The sequence below is a fragment of the Clarias gariepinus genome, chromosome 3 (assembly GCF_024256425.1).
Source record: "Clarias gariepinus isolate MV-2021 ecotype Netherlands chromosome 3, CGAR_prim_01v2, whole genome shotgun sequence".
Classification (NCBI taxonomy): Eukaryota; Metazoa; Chordata; class Actinopteri; order Siluriformes; family Clariidae; genus Clarias; species Clarias gariepinus.
The window spans coordinates 8,702,693-8,726,238 of NC_071102.1; the positions used below are offsets into that span (position 1 = coordinate 8,702,693).

Sequence of the window (23,546 nt, forward strand, 5' to 3'; positions counted from 1 at the left end):
GAGTTTGTGTGTGTGTGTTTTAGTGCTGGAATGCTAAAAGCTGTCTCTTGCATGTAACAGACAGAATAAATGTGGAATCTAGGTCCTTACCATGCTGTGCTGGCAGGCAGATTTATAACTGTGTAATACAGTCTATGTGAAAAAAGAAAACACAATGGGCTAGGGACCCGTGTTGTTGGAGAAAGGATTAAATGTTACACCAGTAACAGCTAAGACTTTCCATTCTCATCATGGCGTGTATAAACTACACATAATTCTCCTAAGCCTGTGAAACTTGTTTCTCTGTGGGAATTTATGGGGTTTAAAAGCAGTCTTTTAGCACACATTAACATTTAATCTTTAAAATATCTGAACGAACGTGTGCCACAGCAGCATCTGCAGACAGACCAAACAGATTAGAGGCAAAGCATGAGAACAAATTTTAGAGAAAGACTGAAAGGCATTGATCTCACTGAAGCTATACAGGTGCTTGGAGAGCTCACAAAGTCATTCAAACAGCTGCTGAGCATCTTTTTTTCCCCCAGACTAAGTGTTTTTGCTTCCCCTCATAAATGTGTTATTTAAGGACAGTTGTTAAGTTAAAATTGTCATTGGTCAGAATAGCAAGCAAGTTTAAAAGAAACCATACGGTTACTGCATTTCAGGGAGATGGTGTCATACTACACAAAATAAAAACTCCATAAATGTTCATCCATCTGACAAAGAAGACCAATCCAACAGTTTCTAAAAGTAAGATGTTTTGAACAAAAGCCCTTTCAACAATCTATACAAAAAAGTATCAAATCGAAATCCATGTACAGATAAACCACTACAAAACCACATATAAAATGACTTTTAATTAAATCTTTTGTATTGAAATAATTTCTTATTATGACTATTGCAAATAGTTTGCAAAGTTTTCTACTGCCTTTATTAATTTCTGTACTCATCCTTGATAGTTTATTCTTGTAAAAAATTAAAACAGGCTTATTATTATGCAGAAATGAAATAGAAAAACAAACAATAAATATTGAATTATTTAAATAAAGTAAGGAAAGAGCATTTGTTTAACCAACATTCTATCTATCTATCTATCTATCTATCTATCTATCTATCTATCTATCTATCTATATACATAAACAATTTTAGTCTATAAATAAATAAAATATGTGACAAATTGATATCTGCCATAAATAAAATAAAATATGTGACAAATTTATATCTGTCATAAAGGTATCAGTTTAATTAAAATAAATAATTAGATCAGATTATATTAAATTTTCTTGTTATTGTGCAAACTGATCAGCCATAACTTTAAAACAATTAAAATTAAAATCATTCAAGTTTTAGGTTCCCCATGTGCCACCGGGGCTGCTCTGGCTCCCTGGGGTGTGGCTCTGTGGGACCACTGGAGGTGTGCTGTGGTGTCTGGTAAAGGGAGGCTAGCTAGCAGATATTAAACTGCTGATTAAGAACCTGACCTCGATTCCTGTCAGCTATCCAAATACAGGTCTATAATAAATCTCCCTTTATCTCCAATATCCTGGAAAAGGTTGTGACATCATTTAGGCTTATACCTACTTAGGAGTAAAATTCATGAAGTATATTAATCAGGATATAGGCCTCATCGTAGCACAGAGACAGGACTGGTTAAAGTGATAAATTACCTAATGTTGGCCTCTGATCAGGGTTCAGGTGAATTTTCAGTTCAGAAGATAGCACCCAGCCAGACCAGGGAATGATATACTGTTTGGTCATTAAATCACTCAAATGAGTCTGGGCTCCCTAATGAGTCTGGTTCCTCCCAAGGTTTCTTCCTGTTGTCATCTCACCAAGTTTTTCCTCGTCACTGATAGTTATAGTCTATACATTTATCAATACATGATGTAACTTATTTCATATTTGTTACGTTCTGTAAAGCTGCTTTGCAACAATAAGTATTTAAAATATAAAATATATATATATATATTATAATATAACCTAACTTAAAGTTCAGTTCAGACACATTAATATGAACTAGTTCATAGTTTACAAATTTGAATTTAGGTCAGCCACAAAAAATTAACTAGTTCAATTTAATTTGTCCTGTCTTCCCCCAGTCTGAAAAGTAGAAAGCACCTTTTCATTATACCGTCCTACTATCCCAGCCCAGCCCATCTGCACTTGCAAAATAAAGGTGCTGTATATATTTTTTTACCTTAGAATTCTGGTTTTTCTATGATCTTCTCCATCTCTGACTGGTTATACTAAATTGATGGGTAACATTTCTTCAGCTTACAGAATGTTAGTCTACCTTGCAAACCTCATTAGTACCAGTATACCCTGTCCACTCCCACTCATGAGAAATATGTAAACATTATTCTGAATTATTAATCCTGTGTGCTAACACATCTGGAATGTTTGTGCTTGACAATGAAGGATGTAAAGAGCCTTAGCTCTTGTGACCTTCTCTGTGAGACTTTTCCATGGAATACCTAAGCAGTGTTTGCTGTGACTGATCTCCCTGATTTTGTGGAGGTGCATCCTCATGTTTTCCTTTTCATGAAGTCATATGAACTGCCTAGCCAAAAAAGTCACACACTCTAAATTCTCATTCAGTCACCTTTAGCTTTGATTATAGCACACAATGTGATAGGTAGTTCATATGTGAAAATGCTTTCTCATGCTTACAGAACTCCCATGAGAAATAACGGAAACTCAAATTATTCGTTCCACAGCCCCAAAAAATAAATACATAAAAATAATTAACACAAAATATAAAGTAAAAATAAAACTAATTAACCTGCATTTTACCTTTAAAAAAGTAAAAATAAATCCTGACAGATAAGTGTTTCCATTTGTGTGCGCAGGTGCTGTGTATGTGTGTGTGTGTGTGTGTGTGACACGAAAGTAAGGAGCCCCTTCCCTCTTCCCCTTCTTGTCTTACACAGTTACCCTTCCTCCACTCTTTTTACACACATGAACACACACATAACGCACACAACGTAAACAGGTTTATCGGAAAAATAAACAAGAAATCTCTTTTATGACACTTGATTGAGTGACACAACGGAATCACTGCTGTAAAGTAAAAATAAAACAAATTAACCTACACTTTACCTTTGAAAAAAATCACCACGGAGGGGGTTTGTGTGTGTGTGTGTGTGGCACGGTGTCCAATGACGCGCACGCACACAAACACAAAGAGCAAGCTGATACATAGAGAGAAAATGGATTTTTAACCTCTCTAATGAGACTTGCTTTTGCACACGCGCTGTACACACACGCATACAGAAACAAAATAAAATGTTTTACGCACACATACGTCGCCACAGTGTTATAGTAAACAGTACACACGTGTACAGATGTTGATTATACCAGTAAAAGACGTGCACTAAGACCAATCAGGGGAGACGATAACCCACAATTCCGCAGCGCAAGATAGAGAAAAACCGTTGGCTCAGTTGTGATCACATGACGCTCGGTGTCAAAATAAGAAGCGCCTGCGTGATACATAATACTTGGTACTTGTAAACCAAGATTTGTTTTATATATTGTTACCTTATATATATACATTATATATACATATTATATTCACTGTATATATGTGAATATGGGGGTGTTTTTCTGCACAGGGGACAGGACGACTGCACTGTATTAAGGAGAGGATAAAGGGGTCCATGTATTGTGACATATTGGGCAAAAACGTCCTTCCCTCAGTCAGAGCATTAAAGATGGGTCGTGGCTGGGTCCTCCAACATGACAATGACCCAAAGCACACAGCCAGGAAAACCAAGGAGTGGCTCTGTAAATAGCATCTGGACAATTTAAAAGCAAAATAACAGGTCTTTGAGGGTCAGAAATCTGGCTGATAAGTAAGTGATCAATTACTTATTAGACACATTATGGAAGTTATATTTGTGATTCGCATCAACAAATAAATTGTTAAAAAATCATACAATGTGATTTCCAGATTTTTCTTTTTAGATTCTGTCTCTCACAGTGGAAATACACTTATGCTGAAAATTGTAGACCCCTCCATGATTTCTAAGTAAGAGAACTCGAAAAATTACAGAGTGATCAAATACTTATTGACCTCACTGTGTATATATATATATATATATATATATATATATATATATATATATATAAATGTACAGTATATATATGAGAGAGAGAGAGACAGATAGATATCATGGATATCCAGATAGATAGAATAAGGTTGTATAAGGTTGTTACCATATATATATATATATTCCCTCTTCACTCCCTGTATAATAAAGCATGAATTATTTATTTATTTCCTAGTCCAAATAAGTCATTGATGAGTCGATGAAACCTGAGGGAGTTCACGTATTGTGGGTGTGTATTGACATAGAAAGCACTGTGACCTTTCACACACTTCCCTACACACACACACACACACACAGTCCCAGGGTGCCTCTTCTGCATTCACACTCACTCAAGCTTCCTTTCCTTTACACACGGTAAGTTCATTTTCATTATCAACTCGTGCACACGGTCGTTTTTGCTCTTTTCTGCTTATTTACACATGCAGCAGTATAAACATCACACACACACACCATAACAAGACTACAGTAGCGCTACTCATCATCTGTGCTTTAGCTACAGCTGCTATTGTTTGCTAGCATTATCTTCTACTCAGGTTTTTTATAATAATAACGTGTCTATAACAGATTAATTAACCGTTTAAGTGATTAAATTCCTTACAAGTGCCTTACAGGAACACAGCGGTAACTGTCTATCAGTAGCCGGTAAATATAACCGAACCGGAAAAGCGCTCGCGCTGTCGCGCGACCTTTCCCCTACTTAAGTCGGCGTGCGCGTGCAGTTGTGAGCTGACGTCACGTGGTGGCGGTTTACATAGATTTGCCTCGCAGTGCGACCTCGATGAACCTTAACTACACATTATGTAATTACAGTATACACACACACACACACACACACACTCAGTGTCACCTTGTCAACAGTGGAGCTGGAAATTCTAATGTTTGTTTGTTTATGTTCCTATAAATTTAGGACACATTCATTGTCTTTTGATGGTGCTTAATGCTGTTCAGTCAGTACAAATCCAAGCTACATTTTATGATACCAAATAATAATAATTATTCCAGACACAGAGATATAGAGAAAGGGATGAGCCCTTTGGTGTGTGTGAACTGATCCTGAACTGAAATTCTGTTTGTTTGTTTGTTTGTTTGTATTGGGATGACAGGCGATACTTGTACAGGGATGCAGTAGGCAGCGTCATCATCAATTTTTATGTCATAATGCAAATGTGTCATTCACAGTCACCGACTGTAACATTGGGCAGCGTCATCATCAGCTGGGTGCTTAGGTGTAGCTGGGGCAAACATAGAGACAGCCGGTGTAGTAGTGGGTGTTCCTTATCGTGTACAGCACAAGGCATCATCATCATCATCACCATCACCTTGTATGTCATACTGTGAGGTAATAAAATATCTGCTGAAACGTTGAAGCAACGTGAGGAGCGGCTGTGAGTTGACCGTGGACTCCATTTGCAGGTAACAGTAGTTCATATGTGTCAGGATCTGCAAGCAGACAGAGCCGTGGTTACCCTTTAGTATTTAAAAAAATAAACTATTCTGTTTATTGGTCTACGTAATGCCCCAACGTTCATGTTTTGATTTAACCCAGGTTTTAAGATTTGATTATACATAACCAAAGAAGGACTTTGTGCTCACCATACATGTTTCCAATAATGTGTAGAAACATCTCTTTGAATTCTGATCAATTGATCTGCAAGTGATCTGTGTATTCATTAAAGTGATCTGTGTATTCATTAAAGTTCATTAACTTGATGATGTACACATGGTTTGTGAATGAGTGTGTGTGTTTGTGTGCCGCACGATGGATTGGCACCCATCCAGGATGTACAATCCATGACCCGAATGCCCTGAGAAATTCTCCAGGCCTCCCTGGACCTTGAATAGAGTATGCATTACAGTAAGTGAATGAGTGAGAGTACATACACCTCATTTTAATACAAACTAATTGTTTTGCAATTTAGTATGAGTGGGTGTGTAGTGTGTGTGTGGAGGCATCGGTGGCTCAGTGGTAGGTATGCAGTCCGCTGTGGCGACCCCTTGACAGGAGCAGTCAAAAGACTAACAACAAAGTACAAACTCTTCCTACAATGCTAAAAGCATACAATCATATAGAATGTCTTTGTATGCTCTCCCTTCACTATAATTTAGGGTTAAACATGTTCCAGCATGACAATGCCTTTCTGCACAAAGCAAGCTCCATTAGAGATAAAACTTGGCAGGGTCAGAGTGGAAGAACTTAAGTGGTCTGCACAGATCCCTGACCTCACATTTACTGAAAAACACCTTAGGGAAGAAGTGGAACGCTGATTGAATGCCAGGCCTCTACATCTGTCATCAGTGCCTGACTAATGCTCTTGTAGCTGATTCCCCACAGCGATGTTCCAAGAACTAGTTTAGAGCCTTCCCAGAAGAGTGGACTTTATTATAACAGCAAATAGAGATCCATCTGGAATGGGATGTTCAGGAAGTACATCTGAGTTTTATGGTCAGGTGTACACAAACCTTTGGATCTAAAAAACCTTTTAGACGTCATCTATGTTTTCTTGTTCTGCATTTATAGTTTGCCTCTGTTGGGAGTTTGTTGCTGTGCATGGTCCCGTGTGGGTCTCCTAACAAAAACAGCTTATGCACAAGCCTCTCTTACTTCAGTTTCTAATCTCACCTGGCCACTGTAGGTGAGATACTGTACTGCTGTAATCATAAAGACTATGATGGTCTTTTATTTCACCCTTTTAACACACCTAGTACTGATTAACTTTATCAAATAAGATTGTGGAAGTGTAAAGTACAATCCCATTACCATGTGCCGTGCCACTTCCGTCTTGGTTCACGCTACGCTTTTAAATAAGTCCTGTTCATTTTAAATCTTTCCAATCGTGTACGTTGAGTGTTTTAAACAGATTTAGTTCTGTCACATTTAATTAAAAAATAACAATCTTTCTCCTCATCAGGTTTTAAATTCCATTTCGAATCTGTTATTAAAACTAATTAATATAGTTCTACGTCCCGCGTCGAGTTTTAAAGAACTCATTCATTCGTCTTCTAAAATTAAAAGGGTTGTAATTGGTGTGAGTAATTGTGAAACAAAATGTAATACATTTTTAATTACTCTTTACTAAGCAACAAGCTAAAAATAATAAACAACACGTCCATCCCCGACTAAGTACGTCATCAACTCTCGTTTATTGTTTTCATGGTTACTTGATGCAGGTGCTGTGATTGTGGATGTGTTTGTGCATAGATGTGAACGGATTATATTGTTCCTTTTTAAGCTTATTTGTAGTATCACAGAGCCCCGATCATAGAAATAATAGAATTGTTTGATACCGATCACTGATCACAGGTGTGGTTGTCTTCCCTTTAAAGCAGGGGTGTCAAATCTTCTTCGAAAATGTTGGTGTGGGTGTGGGTATTCATTCCAACCAAGCAGAAGCTACAGTATACCTGTTTCCACCTGGTTAATTAGTTGTTCTTGGCTTTAAGTAGACTATCAGGTGTGGCTTCTACTTGGTTGGAATGAAAGCCTGCAACCACAGTGGCTCTCTCTGGAGAATATTTAACACCCCAAACAAAATAGCTATTTTAAACAGCAGGGCACAAATATAATTAAGATCAGAGAAAGTATGAATGTAAAACTTTACAGGAAGGCAATGAATAAGAAATCGAAACACTGCACTGAATTCTTTAAAATAAACACACACTTCAGACACTTTTTATTTGGTGAGCCAATCATGGCTACTTATTAGTAAGCAGCAAGAGTAGGTATTTCTTTACAAATATCGTAATTTCTGCATTTTTAAGAGACAGTCTATTCCTCTTATCATCCAGAACGTGTGTAGCCGTGCTGAATAGTCATCCAATCTCAGCCCGCATGCATGAAGCGCTAATTTAATCCCGGGCTGCCTCAGCCTGTGCTGGGAATCGCTCTTTATTTCTCTCTTCAGTATTTATTTTTTTTGTCTTTCTACTCTGGGCTTCTGCTCTAGGTGGTTTTGAATAGGATGTTTTGATAAGAGATAAGAAGGCCCGCTGATCACTTAATCAGAGGTTTGGAGTCCACCACTCAGTCTCCACAATGACCAGAGGACGTTCTTTATCAGTTCCTGCAGCTTAACACAGTAAAACAACATGCGTCATGAGGGCATCTTTTCTCAATTTAACACAGGCACATGGTTGTTATTTTGTATTAGCTCCATTTTTCACATTTAGTTTTTTGTATATCTATTCTATGCCAATGACTGATTGTTCATTCATTTTCAATTTCAGTACATTTTAAATAAAAATTTAGGGGAGTCATGGTACCACGTGACATGGTAACACTTCATAGTGTCCAGACGAATATACATACAAATAGCTTGTGTCTGCTGGAACCCTTTTGTCTAAGCGGAAAATGATAACGTCTGTCTCCGGGTCTCTCAGTCTTGGATCTATTACCTAGGGGTGTATTTATCAAAGGAGTCATATGCTGTTAAGATCAGAGTTCAGTTTTACTCTAGTATGTGTAAAGTTAAGTGTTGTAATGTTCGGTCATTATTTGCTATACATTAAAATCAATATATTTCAAACAAACCATGCTAGATGGCTTTTTTTTTTTTAATTATACATATTCTTAGTGTTTTTTCTGGTGTTTTATTCTTAGGCATTTTTCATAATCATATTCAGAATCTGGTTATGTCATAAACAATAACTTTTCCAGCAGTTCCATAAAGCAGAACAGTGTGCATTTACAGCGAAAAACGAAATCATCATCTTGTCACAAACCCGTTGTAAAATTTGTATGGTTATCGTAAACAAGGCTGTAAAGCAATTAGGTCAACAATTAACCCTTTTTATGTGTTTCCACAAAGGCACTTACAGGCTTTACACTGCAGATCAGGATGTTCTCTAGTCTGGCTCGTTGTGCCTCCAGAGCGGCCCTGCATGTGCTGAAAGGAGCCAATCGTCCGTCTCAGGCAGCAAAACTGTCCTGTTTTGGATATCAGACACTGGCAGCGGTCCCACTACCTACTGGTGGAGTGAGCACAGTTGTTAGACACGCTCAAGCGCTGGACCACAAGCGGTTGCTACAGGTGGAATGGGATGACGGAAGCTGTAGTCTTTATCCATTTACCTGGCTTAGGGATAACTGCCAGTGTCCTTTGTGCATGCTGCATTCAGCACAAGCTCGGAGTCTGCTCTTCATTGACCTCGATGTGCATACTGGAATAGACCAAGTGCAAATAACTGAAAATAACAAGGTATGGTTTGAATATCTATCGGAAAAGACAGACAAACATGAGTTTTTTTTCATTAGCATACCTGTATGTGTGGCTCATATTAAATGAGCAATTATTTTCTCATTAAAATTAGTACAGGATAAGATTAGTTGAATGAAGAGACAACAAAGGCACATGTTTAACATTTGGCTTAGGACACAGACTTGTATAGATAATGTTGATAAAGTGATAAGATTTCATACTGTTAACTTGCAGTTCTTTATAGTACATGTGGTAGTAATGTTTTTTAATAAAAAGATTAGATTATAATTATAATTATATAATTTTGAGGTAGATGGCTCTTTTAATGGATCTGAAACAGAATCTTTAAATATGATTTTCTTCTTCTTTTTTTTCTTTCATTTTTGAGGGTTTCCTGATTATAAGTCGTTAGAGCTGTACTACTTATTGGGAAATTTACAAAAAGGGAAACAAAGTTTAGTTAAGGAACATCTGCATTTTTTTTTAGAACTATATACTGTATAGAAGACCATGTGAAGGGTTTTCCCAGACCTTCACACATATACAGTACACGCTACTAAAATATACACAGACTAATTTGTATAAACATGTCTGAACTTTATGTCTGTAGGTTACCATCACATGGCCAGATCAACACAGCAGTGAGTTTGAGCCCGACTGGTTAAAGAAAAGATGCTTCTCGCCAGAGGCAAGACAAGCACGACAGGAGGAACTGTTTCTAAATGGTTAGTTACAGTTCTGGTGATTCTGGTAAAAGTAAAGGCAAAAAAAAAAAAAAAAAAAACAGTGTGATGATGGGAGCGGTTTGTTTAAGGATGACTCCGCCTCAATTTATGGTGCAGGGAATAGTTTGAAAGTGTAAAATGATCTCAACATTTATGGCACATTTTCGAACAACATGTAACATGTAATAACATGGAATAATATTTCTGGTAGAGATGTAGAAATGGGGAGAATTTTCACTAATCAGCCATAACATTAACGCATTAGTATTCATTATCAGTTATATACAAGTAAACTCTTCACAGGGTCATGGGCACCCAAGGTTCACCCATGTCCACAAGCCCAAAGCTGAGTTCAATTCAATTTTATTTGTAGAACGCTTTTAACAATTGACATTGTAGCAAAGCAGATTTACACAATCAAAAGAATTATTTAAGTTTGTCCATCCCACTGTAGTACAACTTACTACAGACAAAAAGACAGTGCTGGCCATGATTGAAAAGCACCAGAACACCCAGTGCACCACAGCCCACCGCGCAATGGGTTAAAAGCAATTAAGTCAGCATTTAACCCTTTTTATTTAAACTGCAGATCAGGATGTCCTCTAGTCTGGCTCATTGTGTCATTGTGTGTTTATGCAGAGGCACATTACGCCTGTTGGCACAAGGATAATCCAAACAGTATTGGGCTTAATTTTTTTGTTTTGGGCTGATCAATGTATGTCAAGGTGTGTTAAAGCTGTTATTAATCCATCACAAAGACATTTTACCATGGTTTCACCTTAAATTTTTACTTTCTTACCGTTTAGATTTTTTCTAAAACTTTATACCTGCATGATCAGTTTACAGTCAGTGCAGATAATTAATTAATTAATTAATTCTGACTTAAGTCTGAAGATGTTCACGGTTGTTTTAGATTTTTCTGTGATTGTCTGCACACTGTAAGCACAACACCGGGTGAAATAAGAATGTTGCCTGAGCAAAGCCAGGTTTAAACTGTTAAAAAAAACAGTTAACACTTGCGTGCATAGAAATAAGTACTGATCTTAGTTGGAACTTCTGTGTTTCCTTGACTCCCACTTTGCTTTAGATTTTTGTAGCCATCATAAATGACTGATTTAGACTTCTTTGGAGTGCAGAATTTATTTGAAGAATTTTAAAGTGTATAATTTGGTGTATAATTAAATTTTCCATGGCTTATTCCAGTCTGAACTGAAGCTGAACCCAGGAACAAATCTGATCTAGTGCATGTGTGAAAAGGTAGCTAGATTTACGAAGCATTAAAAAATATATATTTCTCTGTTGATTCTGAGATAATAACTTGGTGTGTAATATCAGTGTAGTAGTTTCATGCGTGGTTTCTTGAGCAGCCAAAACTTAAGGCTAAGGCATTTGTCTGAGGAGACACTTCCAAAGGATCACCCTTGAGTGGAAAGTCTTTTTCCACTTCCTGCCATATGGAATCGTGATCTAAGCAACCTGAGAAGAGTGCTGCAACGTGCTCCGAACAAAACCCGTGTGTGTCTGGATTGAAGACTAATGGCTCCTTGACTTGACATGGTCAAGCCACAGCTGTTTTTTTGGTGTTCCTTGTCTCCATGTTGGAAAAAAACAAACAAAACAAAGCACAATTGAGTGTGAATGAGATGATCAGGGTACACCTGGGTACAGTTTGGAGAAAGAATCTGTTTCATGAACTGCATGGAAAAAATCTGCTAAGCTCTAGGTGGACCAGTTTCAATCTGAGGTACGTTTACTCATGCGTGGTGTTGAGTCATAGTGTGGCTCATTGTGACTTTCTGAAGAAACCTAACCAATGGCAATTACAAATTCTCTAAACCCATGCAAAATCAAATGCAGTCCGATTGTTAATGAAAAAATATAAAAATATACTTTTCACTCCTGATTTTTCAGTGAATCCAGCAGAGCACCTAGGTGACCACTAATCCCAAAAGCTCAGTCTCTGTCCCTTCTCATAATCACTCTGAAGATTCCGGGGTCAGCTGTGCACTCTGTAATGCATTTGTTACTCACAGCAAAGTGTTGTTAGTGCTTTTCCTCGCTCTTTCATGTGAAGCTGTTAAACACACCAAGTGTGCGTATATTTTTTTTTATATACGTTTGTTCAGAGTAAAGCCACAGGAGGTTTTGCATCTTAACAGCATCTCCAACTGTTCTGAGCTAATTTAATACCCCCCCCCCCCTAATTAACTACGCTCAGCGGGATGGAGACTTTACAGAAACCTCTGAAGGTGATGTGCTGGTTGTTTAGCTTGCCTGTTAAATGTTACTACAGACTCTCTCTTGGGTCTCATTGATAAAGTTGAGTAATCCTGGAGCTGTTTGGCCTTTCTGGAGTTTATTTCAGAGTGCTAATTCATTGCAGGAAGAAATAGCAAGGTTTGTTTGCTGAACATTAGATGACTAAATCTTATTGGATCAAATGAGCCAGTAGTTTTTGTTCCCGCTGCGAAGATAGCAGCCAAGAAGGAGCTCATTCTACATGTCGGTAATTGGTTCAAGAGCCTCTTGGATGTCTTTAATTCAGCCTTGGGTTTACTTACAATGAGAGTGTTCTCTGTGCATAGTCATGTCCATTGGCTATTGGGTCTACCTTAGTTTTTTCCCCCTAAATGCAGGTTTTCCCAAGGGTGTGTAATAAATACATGTATTTGTGAAACACATATACAGTTTCACACAAGTATACGGAAGATTTATGAGCTGTCCCGAATTGAAGCTTCTGTATAGATACAATAGGCAGTTGGATCTTTTAAGTGTTTATGGTGAAATCGTAAATGGAGGAATATCTCAGCTTACATGAAAAATCTTTACTTCGCTACAGCTGGTTTTAGAATGTGTAATCACAACATGCCTTTAAGGTTATAGATTCTTGTCATGGTGTATGAGAAGATCACAGTAACATGCGTGTAACATGTCGGATTGTGCAGATCCTCTAATTATAGATTCATGTGGAATGAAAATGTTTTGCTTGTCATCAGTCATTGTGCTGAAAATTTTGGTTTAAGGTAATAAGAATTTTTTTTGTACTGTACAGTACTGTTCAGCTGTCTTAGGCCATGATGGCATCAAATCAGCCACTAGTGAGAATTAGGGGTGATACGGGAATGGATTTTCCTGTTCTTTGCCAATCACAATTCAATAGAGAAATGCTCTCCCATCCGACGGGAATCCCGTGAAAAAAGTGTCAGCCTCTGTTTATGATGTCACATTATGCGTTCTAGGACCACTAATCCCAGTTAACGACCAAAGATTTTTTTTTTTTTTTTTACAATGTGTGATTTTTGGTATCAGACAACACACATAGTGTAAATACAGCTGTAATTAATTGGACTATTAAAAACATCCTGATAACATCTTCCAGCTGGGTGATTAGGAACACTCCTCTGGCTTGGGAAAGGGAAGATAAAATGGTCTAATTCATCCCTAATTTCCACTGGCTTTCATTTAATCTGATTATATTTCCTGTGAATATATCGCCTTTGCGTGAGCTTTATCTTGTGGGAAAGGATGCGTTTAAGTTGTAAAAGATGCAACTGCTTTGTAAAGGGTGTGTGCGAATCATCAAAACAACCCACATTTTTCTGAAAGTAAATACGCTTGCAGTACTTCACATATTCCTCGTTCTGAACGCTCAGAAGGAAAAAAAGCCTTAGAATTTGTTTTCTGTCTTTCGGTTTCCTTTGCTTTTGCTCTGTTTGACACATTTGACAAGGCCAGCTACAGGGGCGGATTAGTGCCGTTGCTGCTGTGAAAATGTCTTGGTAAGGAACAATGTACAGATGTCTAACACAAGCATCAGAATCCCATTTCTGAGTCCCAGCTGGAAACTATGCAAAAGTCAGACCAATGTCTGATTGACTCTGAGACTGAAGAGCATCCTGCCAGGAAATCCAAGCAGCAAACGTGTGTCGTTATGAGAGAGAATGCTGAGCACCTTTGTGTGGTAGAGCAGCACCATGTGAACCTCTTCACCCTGGGCCAAGTGCCCAGCTCCCTGTCCTGTCTCTCTCCTTCTCTCTCTCTCTCTCTCTCTCTCTCTCTCCCTCTCATTCTTTTTCATTTCTCTAATTGTAGCACTAATCTCACCTTTACTTGTGTGCCATACTTTCCATACAGCAGTATCTCTTATTTTTCGCAGCTACAGTTTTTTTAAGGTCTCTAATAGTTAAAAGGGTGTTGAATAAAGAAAAAAAATCACCCACCACCCACCCGTTATTGAGCCTGTCCCATTTTCATCCAGTCTACACAAAGCTCCTCCACCAGAAGTTACAGTGGTTTAACTGGAGTTAGCATGCTAATTATAGTTTTTTTTGTTTTGTTCTTTTAAACCAAGGATGGTCATGACATCACTTTCAAGTGCACTTTGAACTTCAGCTGCTTGAAAGCCAGGTTACGACTCTATAAACATGTACACACTCATCTTAAGGATTTATGAGGATGTAAATGTGGGCGTGTCCAAAAGCAAACATAAATTCCGCAGGTTTCCAAGCTGTTTCCCCCCCCCCCCTTTTTAGCTACGCACCACATGTGTTCTGAATACCATATTGTCATCATAAACCTTAATGTATTTAATTTACTTGGCCCCAGAAATGATTTACTAGTTCTATAATAATAATAATAATAATAATAATAATAAAGCTGTTTTAGTTAAAGTGTCAAAAGCACACCATACGGCTTAATCCTAGGAATCCTTCTATTCAACTCTATAGGGTATTATATAATGACTAGGATAAACCAACTGAGTGCACATCATGAATTCATATAATATAAAATATAAAATAAATATCATATAAAGTAAATAAATCTCAGGCATTAACTTAACCCCTAACCCCTTCAAATACATAAAACATTGAAAATATTGGTTGAGTATTTGTAATGCACATAATCCATGAAAGTATGTATTTCATCTGGGGTTGATTAAGCCCGTGTTTGTTCAAGCCACAGTCTGTTTGCTCAAGAGTTTACCTGCCATAAAGTGTGTTTTTGTTTTGTGCTCTGTTTTATTACCTTTTCTAATGATCGTGACAGCTGGGATTTTATTCAAATGTTCTATCTTTGTTATAGAAGGATTTTGTCTAATAAATGAAGCACTGCATATACACGGTGAGTTTATACAAAGGATAAAAGTGGGACATTAACTGAGATAAAAAAAGCAAAAAATAAAATAAAAAAAACCCCCCAAAAAATCCATCTTTCTTTCTCTTTCTTTAATATAAATACAGACATGCTGTTGTGGCTGTTGTTTAGCTCACCCGAAGTCCATGTTTAACCACCGTGCTTCGGCTTTGGTCTTGAAAACACAAACAGACTATTCGAATTAAATCAAAATCTGCCAGCTAACTGGGATGCATCCAAATTTCCATTATTTAATTTAATGATTGCCATAAGGACATGTGAAACCAAAAAAAAAAAAAAAGGACAAAGATTTTATTATTAACTATTAACTGGTGCCTGGGCATAAGTAATATTACTTACATGTATTTCTAAATTTCTGATGACTAAGGAAAATAAACTGTAGTAACATTTGTTTAAAGAGTCTAAAAATGTCTCCAGATTTCAAGAACAATGCATTTGTGAACCTGGCCAGCTAAACTGTTGACGTAAAACCGCACAACACAACACGCTGGCCATTTGCTATAGTTAAGGTGTGTGTTCATTCTCACAGTCTTGCGTCATGGTTTTTTTCTGAACATATGGTGATATTTAGTGGAAGGGTTCAATAGAAATTTAACAGCTGATGCTTTTCCAAATTATTTCCCAATACAAGCAGGTTTTTTTCATTGCTCAGAAATGTTATATGGAAAGAAAAAAAAAAAAGAAAAACTATTTTAATTTGTGTTAGGCTTTCCTTTGAGAATTGCGCAATGTGTTTATATAGAAGAGCTGATATTTTATGATTTATCTGGGCTGTTTTAGAGCGTGAATTATGGGACTCTGCTCTGCAGATCCCCATGGCAGATTATGAAGAGGTTCTACATGATGATAAAGCTGCTCTGGCCTGGCTAATAGCCCTAAGGCGTGTCGGGATCGTGTACCTGAAAGGGGCGCCTACTGATCGGGGCCAGGTGGCAAGACTCGGACAGAGAATCGGATACCTCAGACTCACGTTTTATGGGTAAGAAGGAAGCACGCGCACACACACACACACACACACACACACACACACACACACACACACACACACACACACACACACACAGAGCTTTACCATATAATTGAAGGGATGACTTGAAGTGCATTTTCCACTCTTACATCAAAAATTGTTCATGCCTTGTTAGTTCGAGTGCTTTGTGGCTGTGAAATTCAACATAAATTTAGCGTGAAGAAACATAAAGATTGCATTTCTGCTAAATCGCTCTTTTTCCAAAGGATTCGCTCTGCTGTAAAAGATTAAAAGTTCGGCATGAGTCACTGGCAAACTGATGATCAACTTGATGAAAGCATTTCCTGAGCTAAATGTAGGCCAAATAAAACATCTTTTTTTTTCTTTTCCTAAATGAATTCCCCTGCCACTGACCTTCCACTAAACTGCAAAGCAGTGAATCAAAAGTGCATTATTTGACCCATACACCCTATCTATCTCATTAATGAGGTATTTTTGATATTTTGGAAGCTATCCTTCACGGATTACAAACGAAGAAACGAAGACAGCACTTTCTAAATATTTCAGACACAATTAAGAGCCCTCCATATCGACTAGGCTTCAAATAGAATGATGGGAAAAAAGACAGCAAAGGGGACACAGAGGGAAAACAGAGCTCAGATAAGTAAGTAAGGGAAAACAGTTGAGAAACAGATAATACAGAAACACACTGCGTGTTTTGTCGGGTTTTAGTTGGAGCCAGCGTTGATGTACTCCAGAGCTGCACTGTGACTTTAACTCTGATGTTCAGGGACAGTATCTATCGCCAGCTGGACCGTTTTACCTGAACACAGCCCACACACGCACAGAAACAAAAAGATCAGATCATGAACTGCCTTTCTTCAAAGCTACCGAAGAGGAGGGAGACGGAGTGAGAGACAGTCAGATACTGTGTGAGAATCATAAAGAGAGAGAGAGCATACAGGCTAACTGAAAAACAATCCAGCAGATCTGGACTTTCTCAGTAATGACATCATGCTGTCCTTCCAGTTCCATGTGTCTCCGGTCACAGCAGGTCTTTCCTCTGTTTAGACAAAGTCTGAAGAGACAGCGAATGTTGTGCCATTGTATGTTTTCCCTCACTAGAATGCTCTAGTTTATGGTAAAATGATTAAAACATGTCATAATACTTGACTCCAATACATTCCTCACTGATATAAGCCTGAAAATGTTCGTTCTTATTGAAAAAAGCTGCAGAACTCTATTAAATGAATAACAGGTGCTCGGTAAAGAGACATACGAATAAAATTTGTCTTATGGTCATTCACATACTACAATTCGCATGGAATGTATTTGAGAAAAAAACTATGGTTTTTTTTTATATAATGCTGAGTTTTGCTCAGGGCCACGCTCCTATGAATTTAAGATACATCCTGCACCATCATTTATGCATCCCTAAAATTGGGGCATCTATTAGGAGTAAATGACACACAGGTTCACAAACTATTTTTATAAGCGTTTCCTTTTATCTTTCCATCCTCCTGATATGGTGCGAGTCACGTTCTGCAGCTGAAATCGTAATAATCCTCCAGTCTGCCGCCGCTGCTGCCTTCTTGAGTGCTGCTATAAACAATGCCTGTTATGTCAATTGCAACAATCTCGTACAGTTAGTAAATTCTCTTGCCCAGCTATAAAAACACTGTAACCATTTTATAGCTGTGGTTTCCTCCAGTCAATTCACAGAGACATTGTAAAAAGCAAAACTGTGTTTGCCTCAACAGACACACATGGCAAGTGCAAGACAAGCCCATGGCAAACAACGTAGCGTACACCTCAGGCAAGCTGAGCCTGCACACAGACTATCCTGCTCTGCACCATCCTCCTGGGGTAGGTACACCACACTACATACACACACTTAAGGAGTGTATGCACACTCCAGATAACTGGACTATAAATTGTGTACTATTTTGTAAACATTGTCATGCATACAGCCATGTTTGCTTTGCCCCCACGATCTGATAAAAATCAACCTGATATCATATGATACATTCACATTTTCCCAAAGATATGGTTTGTCCTGCGTTTAAATGTTCTCTCTGCAGGCAAAAAGCAGGTCATATTTAAAACTTTAATTAATGTAAAATATTCCTTTATGATAATTATTTACAAACACAAAAAAAAAAAAAATAAAGTTGCAAGCAATAAAGAGCGGGCCGAAGCACCCAGTGGGCAGATACATTTAAAAGAAACATACCAATACCATTATGACATAATTTTAGAAAAGTGGTAATTTTATCCTTAGACCGTCGAAAAGCCTTAGACGCTGGAAAAAAAGCATGACACTATGATGTCAATGTGTCAATGTAATGTCACACAAACCCACTTTTTTGACTTAAGTTTAATGTTTTGTCACAGCTGACCCGTTTGAGATATTAAAAATCCCTCTATTAAATTTAAACGACCCAAAATAACTGATTTCCTGTTAAGTAGACCCCATTACATGCAATGCAAAAGTTGTTTAGATCAATGAGCTCTAAATGTATACAGGGTTTTGTGTGCATGCATGCAACTGTGTATCATCTATGCAGCAGAATCCCGTGTGAGGGCCCCATGCAAGCCCCGGAGCCCAGCCTCTCATGCAGTGTCCTAATGACTGCAGATTCCAACCTGTGTGCTGATTCTCATGACTTTTTGACCATGTTAAGACCCCCTAAAGCCCCAGAAGTTTGGGGGATAAAAAAACCTTTACACACTATGAATACTATAGCTATAAAGCTGTAATTGCTTTAATCATAATTGGTACTAGAAAATGCTTGCCTTTACTTAAAGAAAGTGCATGTTTATGTGGAAGCTGGAGTATCACAAACTGAATCAGATAATCGCTGGAAAATATGGAAAGTTAGTTTAAACTACTTAATATTATTATTACCATTAATAATAAAAATAATAATAATAATAATAATAATAAGCTAAGGATTTCTAATAATAGCAGTGTATTACAATCAACCTACACTACCAGTCTTTAGTTTGGACACACCTTCTAATTCCATTGTCTATGCTAATTTTTGTTTCTTTTTACAATGTGAAACATGCAAAACATCCAAAATATGCAATAATCTCCATTGAACTGTTGATATTAAAACGTATGATCTGTTAAGCCTTCATAACTGCTCTAATGCTGTTTATTAATTGGTGATTTTTGAGGCTGGTAGCTCTAAATGAACTTCTCTGCAGCAGAGGTAAGTTTTTGTCTTGCTTTCCTGGGATGGTCTTTATGAGAGCCAGTTTCATTACGGTGCTTAAGAGAAGAAGATTAGAAGGTTTATCGAAACTTTTGACCAGTTGTCGTGCTGTCAATTTGCTCTAATATCTTGTCAGTTTATTCTCTTTAAATGATCTGTGTGTAATTTGTTGCAGCAATCACTTTTGAAAATCCCATAAAATAGATGCATTCTTAATTCTAATTAATTAGTGTTACCCCTTAAAAGTAACCCCGTTTGTGACTCGGCAGGTGCAGTTCCTACACTGTCTGCAGCAGGCCGAGGAGGGTGGCGAGAGCGAGGTGGTGGATGGCTTCCACATGGCCGAGCTGCTCAGGAGAGAGGACCCCGAAGCATTTAATGTACTCGCGTCCCTCTACATAGACTACACGGACACCGGCTCTGACTACTGCGACTTCAGCGTGCAGTCGAAGAACCGCATTATAGAGTGAGAGACATGCAAATGCGATCATAAACCACAAGTCACTATTACTTACACAGAGTGTGTGCAGAGACCATTGTTTGTGGAGAAAGTATCATCTAGCATCATTTGTTAGCAGAGGATTGCATTAGAATACAAATGCTAAACATATGGATATTTTTTTCTTTTTGTCATTAACAGTCTCCTAACATTACTTTCACTTGACATTCTTTAGCTATCATGTTCGTGTATATCTAAGACATGTGGTGCTTATTAACTGTGTTCGGTGATTTGTGTAAATGATATAATTCTAATGCTTAAGAGCATATATTATTATTAAATACTTTTTAGATCAGGATTTAAGACAGATTTAATACATTTAATCAAACATTTTGTGGCCACCGGTACGAGAAGCATTGCTTAAATATCTTGGCCCTCCAGTGTTGGCTCAGAGGGGCTCATAAGACACACTAAGCCATGTACATAAATTTACCGTACTTGGAAATTCAGATGTATGCTGAGGTCATCTAATTTACAGTCCAGACTTTTCTGATGTAATAGGTGTTCCCATGTGCTTCATGTTTTAGTGCCTCAGAGGCCCCTTAAATTAAAACAGCACCTTAAACTAGCATCAGAGCTCAGGCTATATGAACATTATAAATCACATGGCTAATAAAAAAACAAGGCGGTGATTATTATGACTTATTTGTCCATGAGTGCCAGACTTTGGTGTCAAAACAGCGCCATCTTTTGTCCACCTGGTAAAAAGCAAGATTTATTATTCTTTTTTGTTTCTTTTTGTGCAGTGTGGACAGAGACGGCCGTGTGGTGAGGATAAACTATAACAATGCAACGAGAGACTCTGTCCTGGATCTACCTCTCGATCAGGTGCAGCCGTTCTACTCCTCCCTGAAGAGCTTCGTGGAGTTGATGAGGCAGCCGGAAAACGTGGTCACCTACAGGATGGAGCCAGGTCAGTGCAGTGTACTGGAACGTTTTGACTACCGCTCTGTTTGTTCTGTCCAGTTAACCAACTTTATTGAATTAAAAATAAAAATTTGACACAAATCATCTTAACAATGAGGTTCCTTAGTGAAAAACACGAGTTATTGCTCTTTGGTCTTTTGCTCTTTGGAGATTCTTCATACTGACCTGCAAATGAGCAACAGATTTCAAACTTGGCGGGATATTTTGTTATGTATGGCGTGTCATATTCTTTCTTTTTTATTGACCTAATTACATGGAAAGTCTTTTGGTCTGTCTGGTGTAGAAGCCAACACTTAATTGAAAACAGAGCAACATGTCCAGTAGCAGTTTCTAGAATGTAAGCGTTTGAAAACATCTAATTCTTCCATGTTCAGAGAGAGAAATTATTGTCTGTTTTGCACAGGTGACCTGATAACCTTCGATAACTCGCGTCTCCTGCACGGTCGGAGGAAATACCAGTCTCGGGGCAGGACCCTAAGACACCTAGAGGGAGCATACCTGGACTGGGATGAAGTCATGTCTCGTCTGCGCGTCCTCAAAAAAGCCATCCACGGAGACAGCTAGGGATACCTCTCTGATTTTTTATTTTTTTTTATCTGGAACACAAGTATTGTCAGTAGGAGTCTAAGCTTGAAGCCGTACTTATTGCACACTGCTTAGTTAAGGCGGAACCTTTAAGAACCAACAACTTGGTCTGAAAGTTATCACACCAGGATAATAATCTGGTAAAAATGTGTTAGTCACCGAATTTCCATTTTGCTCTATTGAACTGTAACTCATAAAAGATTACTTCATGAGTGCAGTGGATGTGAAGCTTATGTTCTCACACCCAAGACAAAATGAACTCAAGAGGTCCTAATGTGGAACGTGCCAACAGTTGCTAAAACTCTTTAAGTTTTTAAACTCTTTTTTATGCTTAGTTTTGAACTTTTTATCGCTGATTATTATTTTAAAATACTGGTGGACTAATGACACTAAACATTTAAAACTTTATATATATATATAAAAAAAATATATGGTAAAGTATATGTATAGTGTAATACAGCACTTCTCCACCGAACCATGAGGCTCATTATTATTTGGCAAGAAATGCAACCATAACTTTTAGTGACCTGCCTTAGTGTGTCGTTTCCATTGCACAACACGTCCTGTGAGGGTAGGGGGACTTTCCCTGATTGAGTTTTTCCTGGTGGTGATTTAATAAATGCGATTAAATAAAATACTACTTAAATTCAAACTATTTGGCAAGTGTAGCTTTTCATTTGATGTTAAAAAAAACCCAAAAAACAAATAAACAACACACGTGCTGTACCTTTTCCCTTCCATAGAATGAATGTGAACGCAAGACAATGCACATCGCTCAGTGGCATTATGCACACCAAAACAAAAGGGCATCGAATATGTATTCAACGTAGAGAGGACCAAGCGTTCACTTTTCTTCTCAAAACACAGCCAATTCCGTCATCATTAGTGTCAGTAAGGACTTTTAAGTGCAAAACATTTCCACAACATAGTAATCAGGAAGCCGTTTGGGAACTTAAGAAGGTGGATTCTACTAAAATTCACGAGGAAGAAATGCTAGAGCAAGCTAAAAAGAAAAAAAAATTCGGAGGGTACATTAAAATAATTCGAAACCGTAAATAGTTGATTACATTTTGCTGGCCACTCAAATCTGCTAGAAAAATTGGACTTTTATAAAGATGCAGGAAACCCTGACACTATAGTTTATTATTGGAGTTGTTTCTGCAGATAGAGAAGCAATCCCATCCAAAGACATTAATCTGGATCTCTGTGTGATCCCTGTTTTTTGATTTTATTTTTTTTATTAATCATGTGATTATTTGCACTGTTTTTAGTTTGAGCTCCATCCTCAGCGCATGTGGTACCCGAGATGTCACAGTAACCAGACAAAAAAAAGCCTTGCCACATCATCTGGTGGAAAAGTATCAAGACAGGATGTTGTAAATATTCTGCTATTAAGTTATTTAGAATGGGTCTGATAACTTATTATAAAACCTGCACCTACAATGCATAAAAAACAGTGACTTGCTGCTGTTCTATTTATAAGTTATTTATGTTTAAGGGCAAGCTTGACAACTGTGTGCTTTTAGCAGCTCTGAGGAGATGACTCCTTTTAATTAGCTTAGCACAAACTATTGAAACATCTTCCATTAAACTGTATTTTTTTTTTAAGGGTACAAGATTGTAACTACGGTACCTAATCAGGAAATCTTATGAACGTTGTTTTTTCTTTATTAGATTATGTCAATGCATAATGATCTTTGTAAAATTTTAACCTCCTTGTCTTAAGGTCTTAGTTGTATGTTTGCTTGATTCAGGAAAAGCTTGTTCACTCTGTATCCAGACTTGCAATATTAGTGGTGCTAGTTATGCCTTAAAAATAAAGCATCTAAAATGAGAACGTGTACGAGTTAAAGTTTTGCACACACTAAGATTGATAAATCAAAAGCAGCACACCTTTAAATAAACCCTGCATTCTACTTGTGCTCTCAACGCACTTTTCTAGAACCGAGTTGCAGCACTAATAGAAAATTGTGTAAGAGGAACCGAACACACCCTTGAGTGTAAGGTACATGATGTACTTTAAACTGTTTCCCTAACAATATGTCTAATTCTTTTGAACTGTAGATGTGGACGCACTGGTTTGTTAGCTGGCTTGGAATGTCGCTGTGCCTATTAAGTATAAACATATTACAAGCTTATAATAGAAGAAGAATATTCAATTATTTGTCACATGTACTTTACA

The 23,546-nt window shown here is 37.7% G+C and overlaps 1 protein-coding gene across 2 annotated transcripts; it reads left to right on the plus strand.

Annotated features, from left to right (window-relative positions):
• Nucleotides 1-4,360: 4,360 nt before the first annotated feature.
• bbox1 (butyrobetaine (gamma), 2-oxoglutarate dioxygenase (gamma-butyrobetaine hydroxylase) 1) lies at nucleotides 4,361-21,668 on the plus strand. Of its 2 annotated transcripts, none has more exons than XM_053493476.1 (8): nucleotides 4,361-4,445; nucleotides 8,897-9,286; nucleotides 9,897-10,011; nucleotides 15,946-16,144; nucleotides 17,893-17,998; nucleotides 19,623-19,819; nucleotides 20,599-20,765; nucleotides 21,183-21,668. In XM_053493476.1, exons 2-8 carry the CDS (start codon nucleotides 8,927-8,929, stop codon nucleotides 21,341-21,343), a joined length of 1,305 nt encoding a protein of 434 aa, XP_053349451.1. In that variant the 5' UTR covers nucleotides 4,361-4,445; nucleotides 8,897-8,926; the 3' UTR covers nucleotides 21,344-21,668. The 2 variants fall into 2 exon arrangements, with proteins under 2 accessions (XP_053349451.1, XP_053349452.1); XM_053493477.1 differs by lacking the exon at nucleotides 4,361-4,445 and adding an exon at nucleotides 5,928-5,946.
• The last annotated feature ends 1,878 nt before the right edge of the window (nucleotides 21,669-23,546 follow it).

Bases quoted from the DNA above. Each gene is read 5' to 3' on its own strand.
- bbox1 (XM_053493476.1), top strand. From the start codon at position 8,927: ATGTTCTCTAGTCTGGCTCGTTGTGCCTCCAGAGCGGCCCTGCATGTG. The intron at 9,287-9,896 runs GTATGGTTTGAA...TTATGTCTGTAG, and splicing joins AAATAACTGAAAATAACAAG to GTTACCATCACATGGCCAGA. The intron at 10,012-15,945 runs GTTAGTTACAGT...GGGCTGTTTTAG, and splicing joins GGAGGAACTGTTTCTAAATG to AGCGTGAATTATGGGACTCT.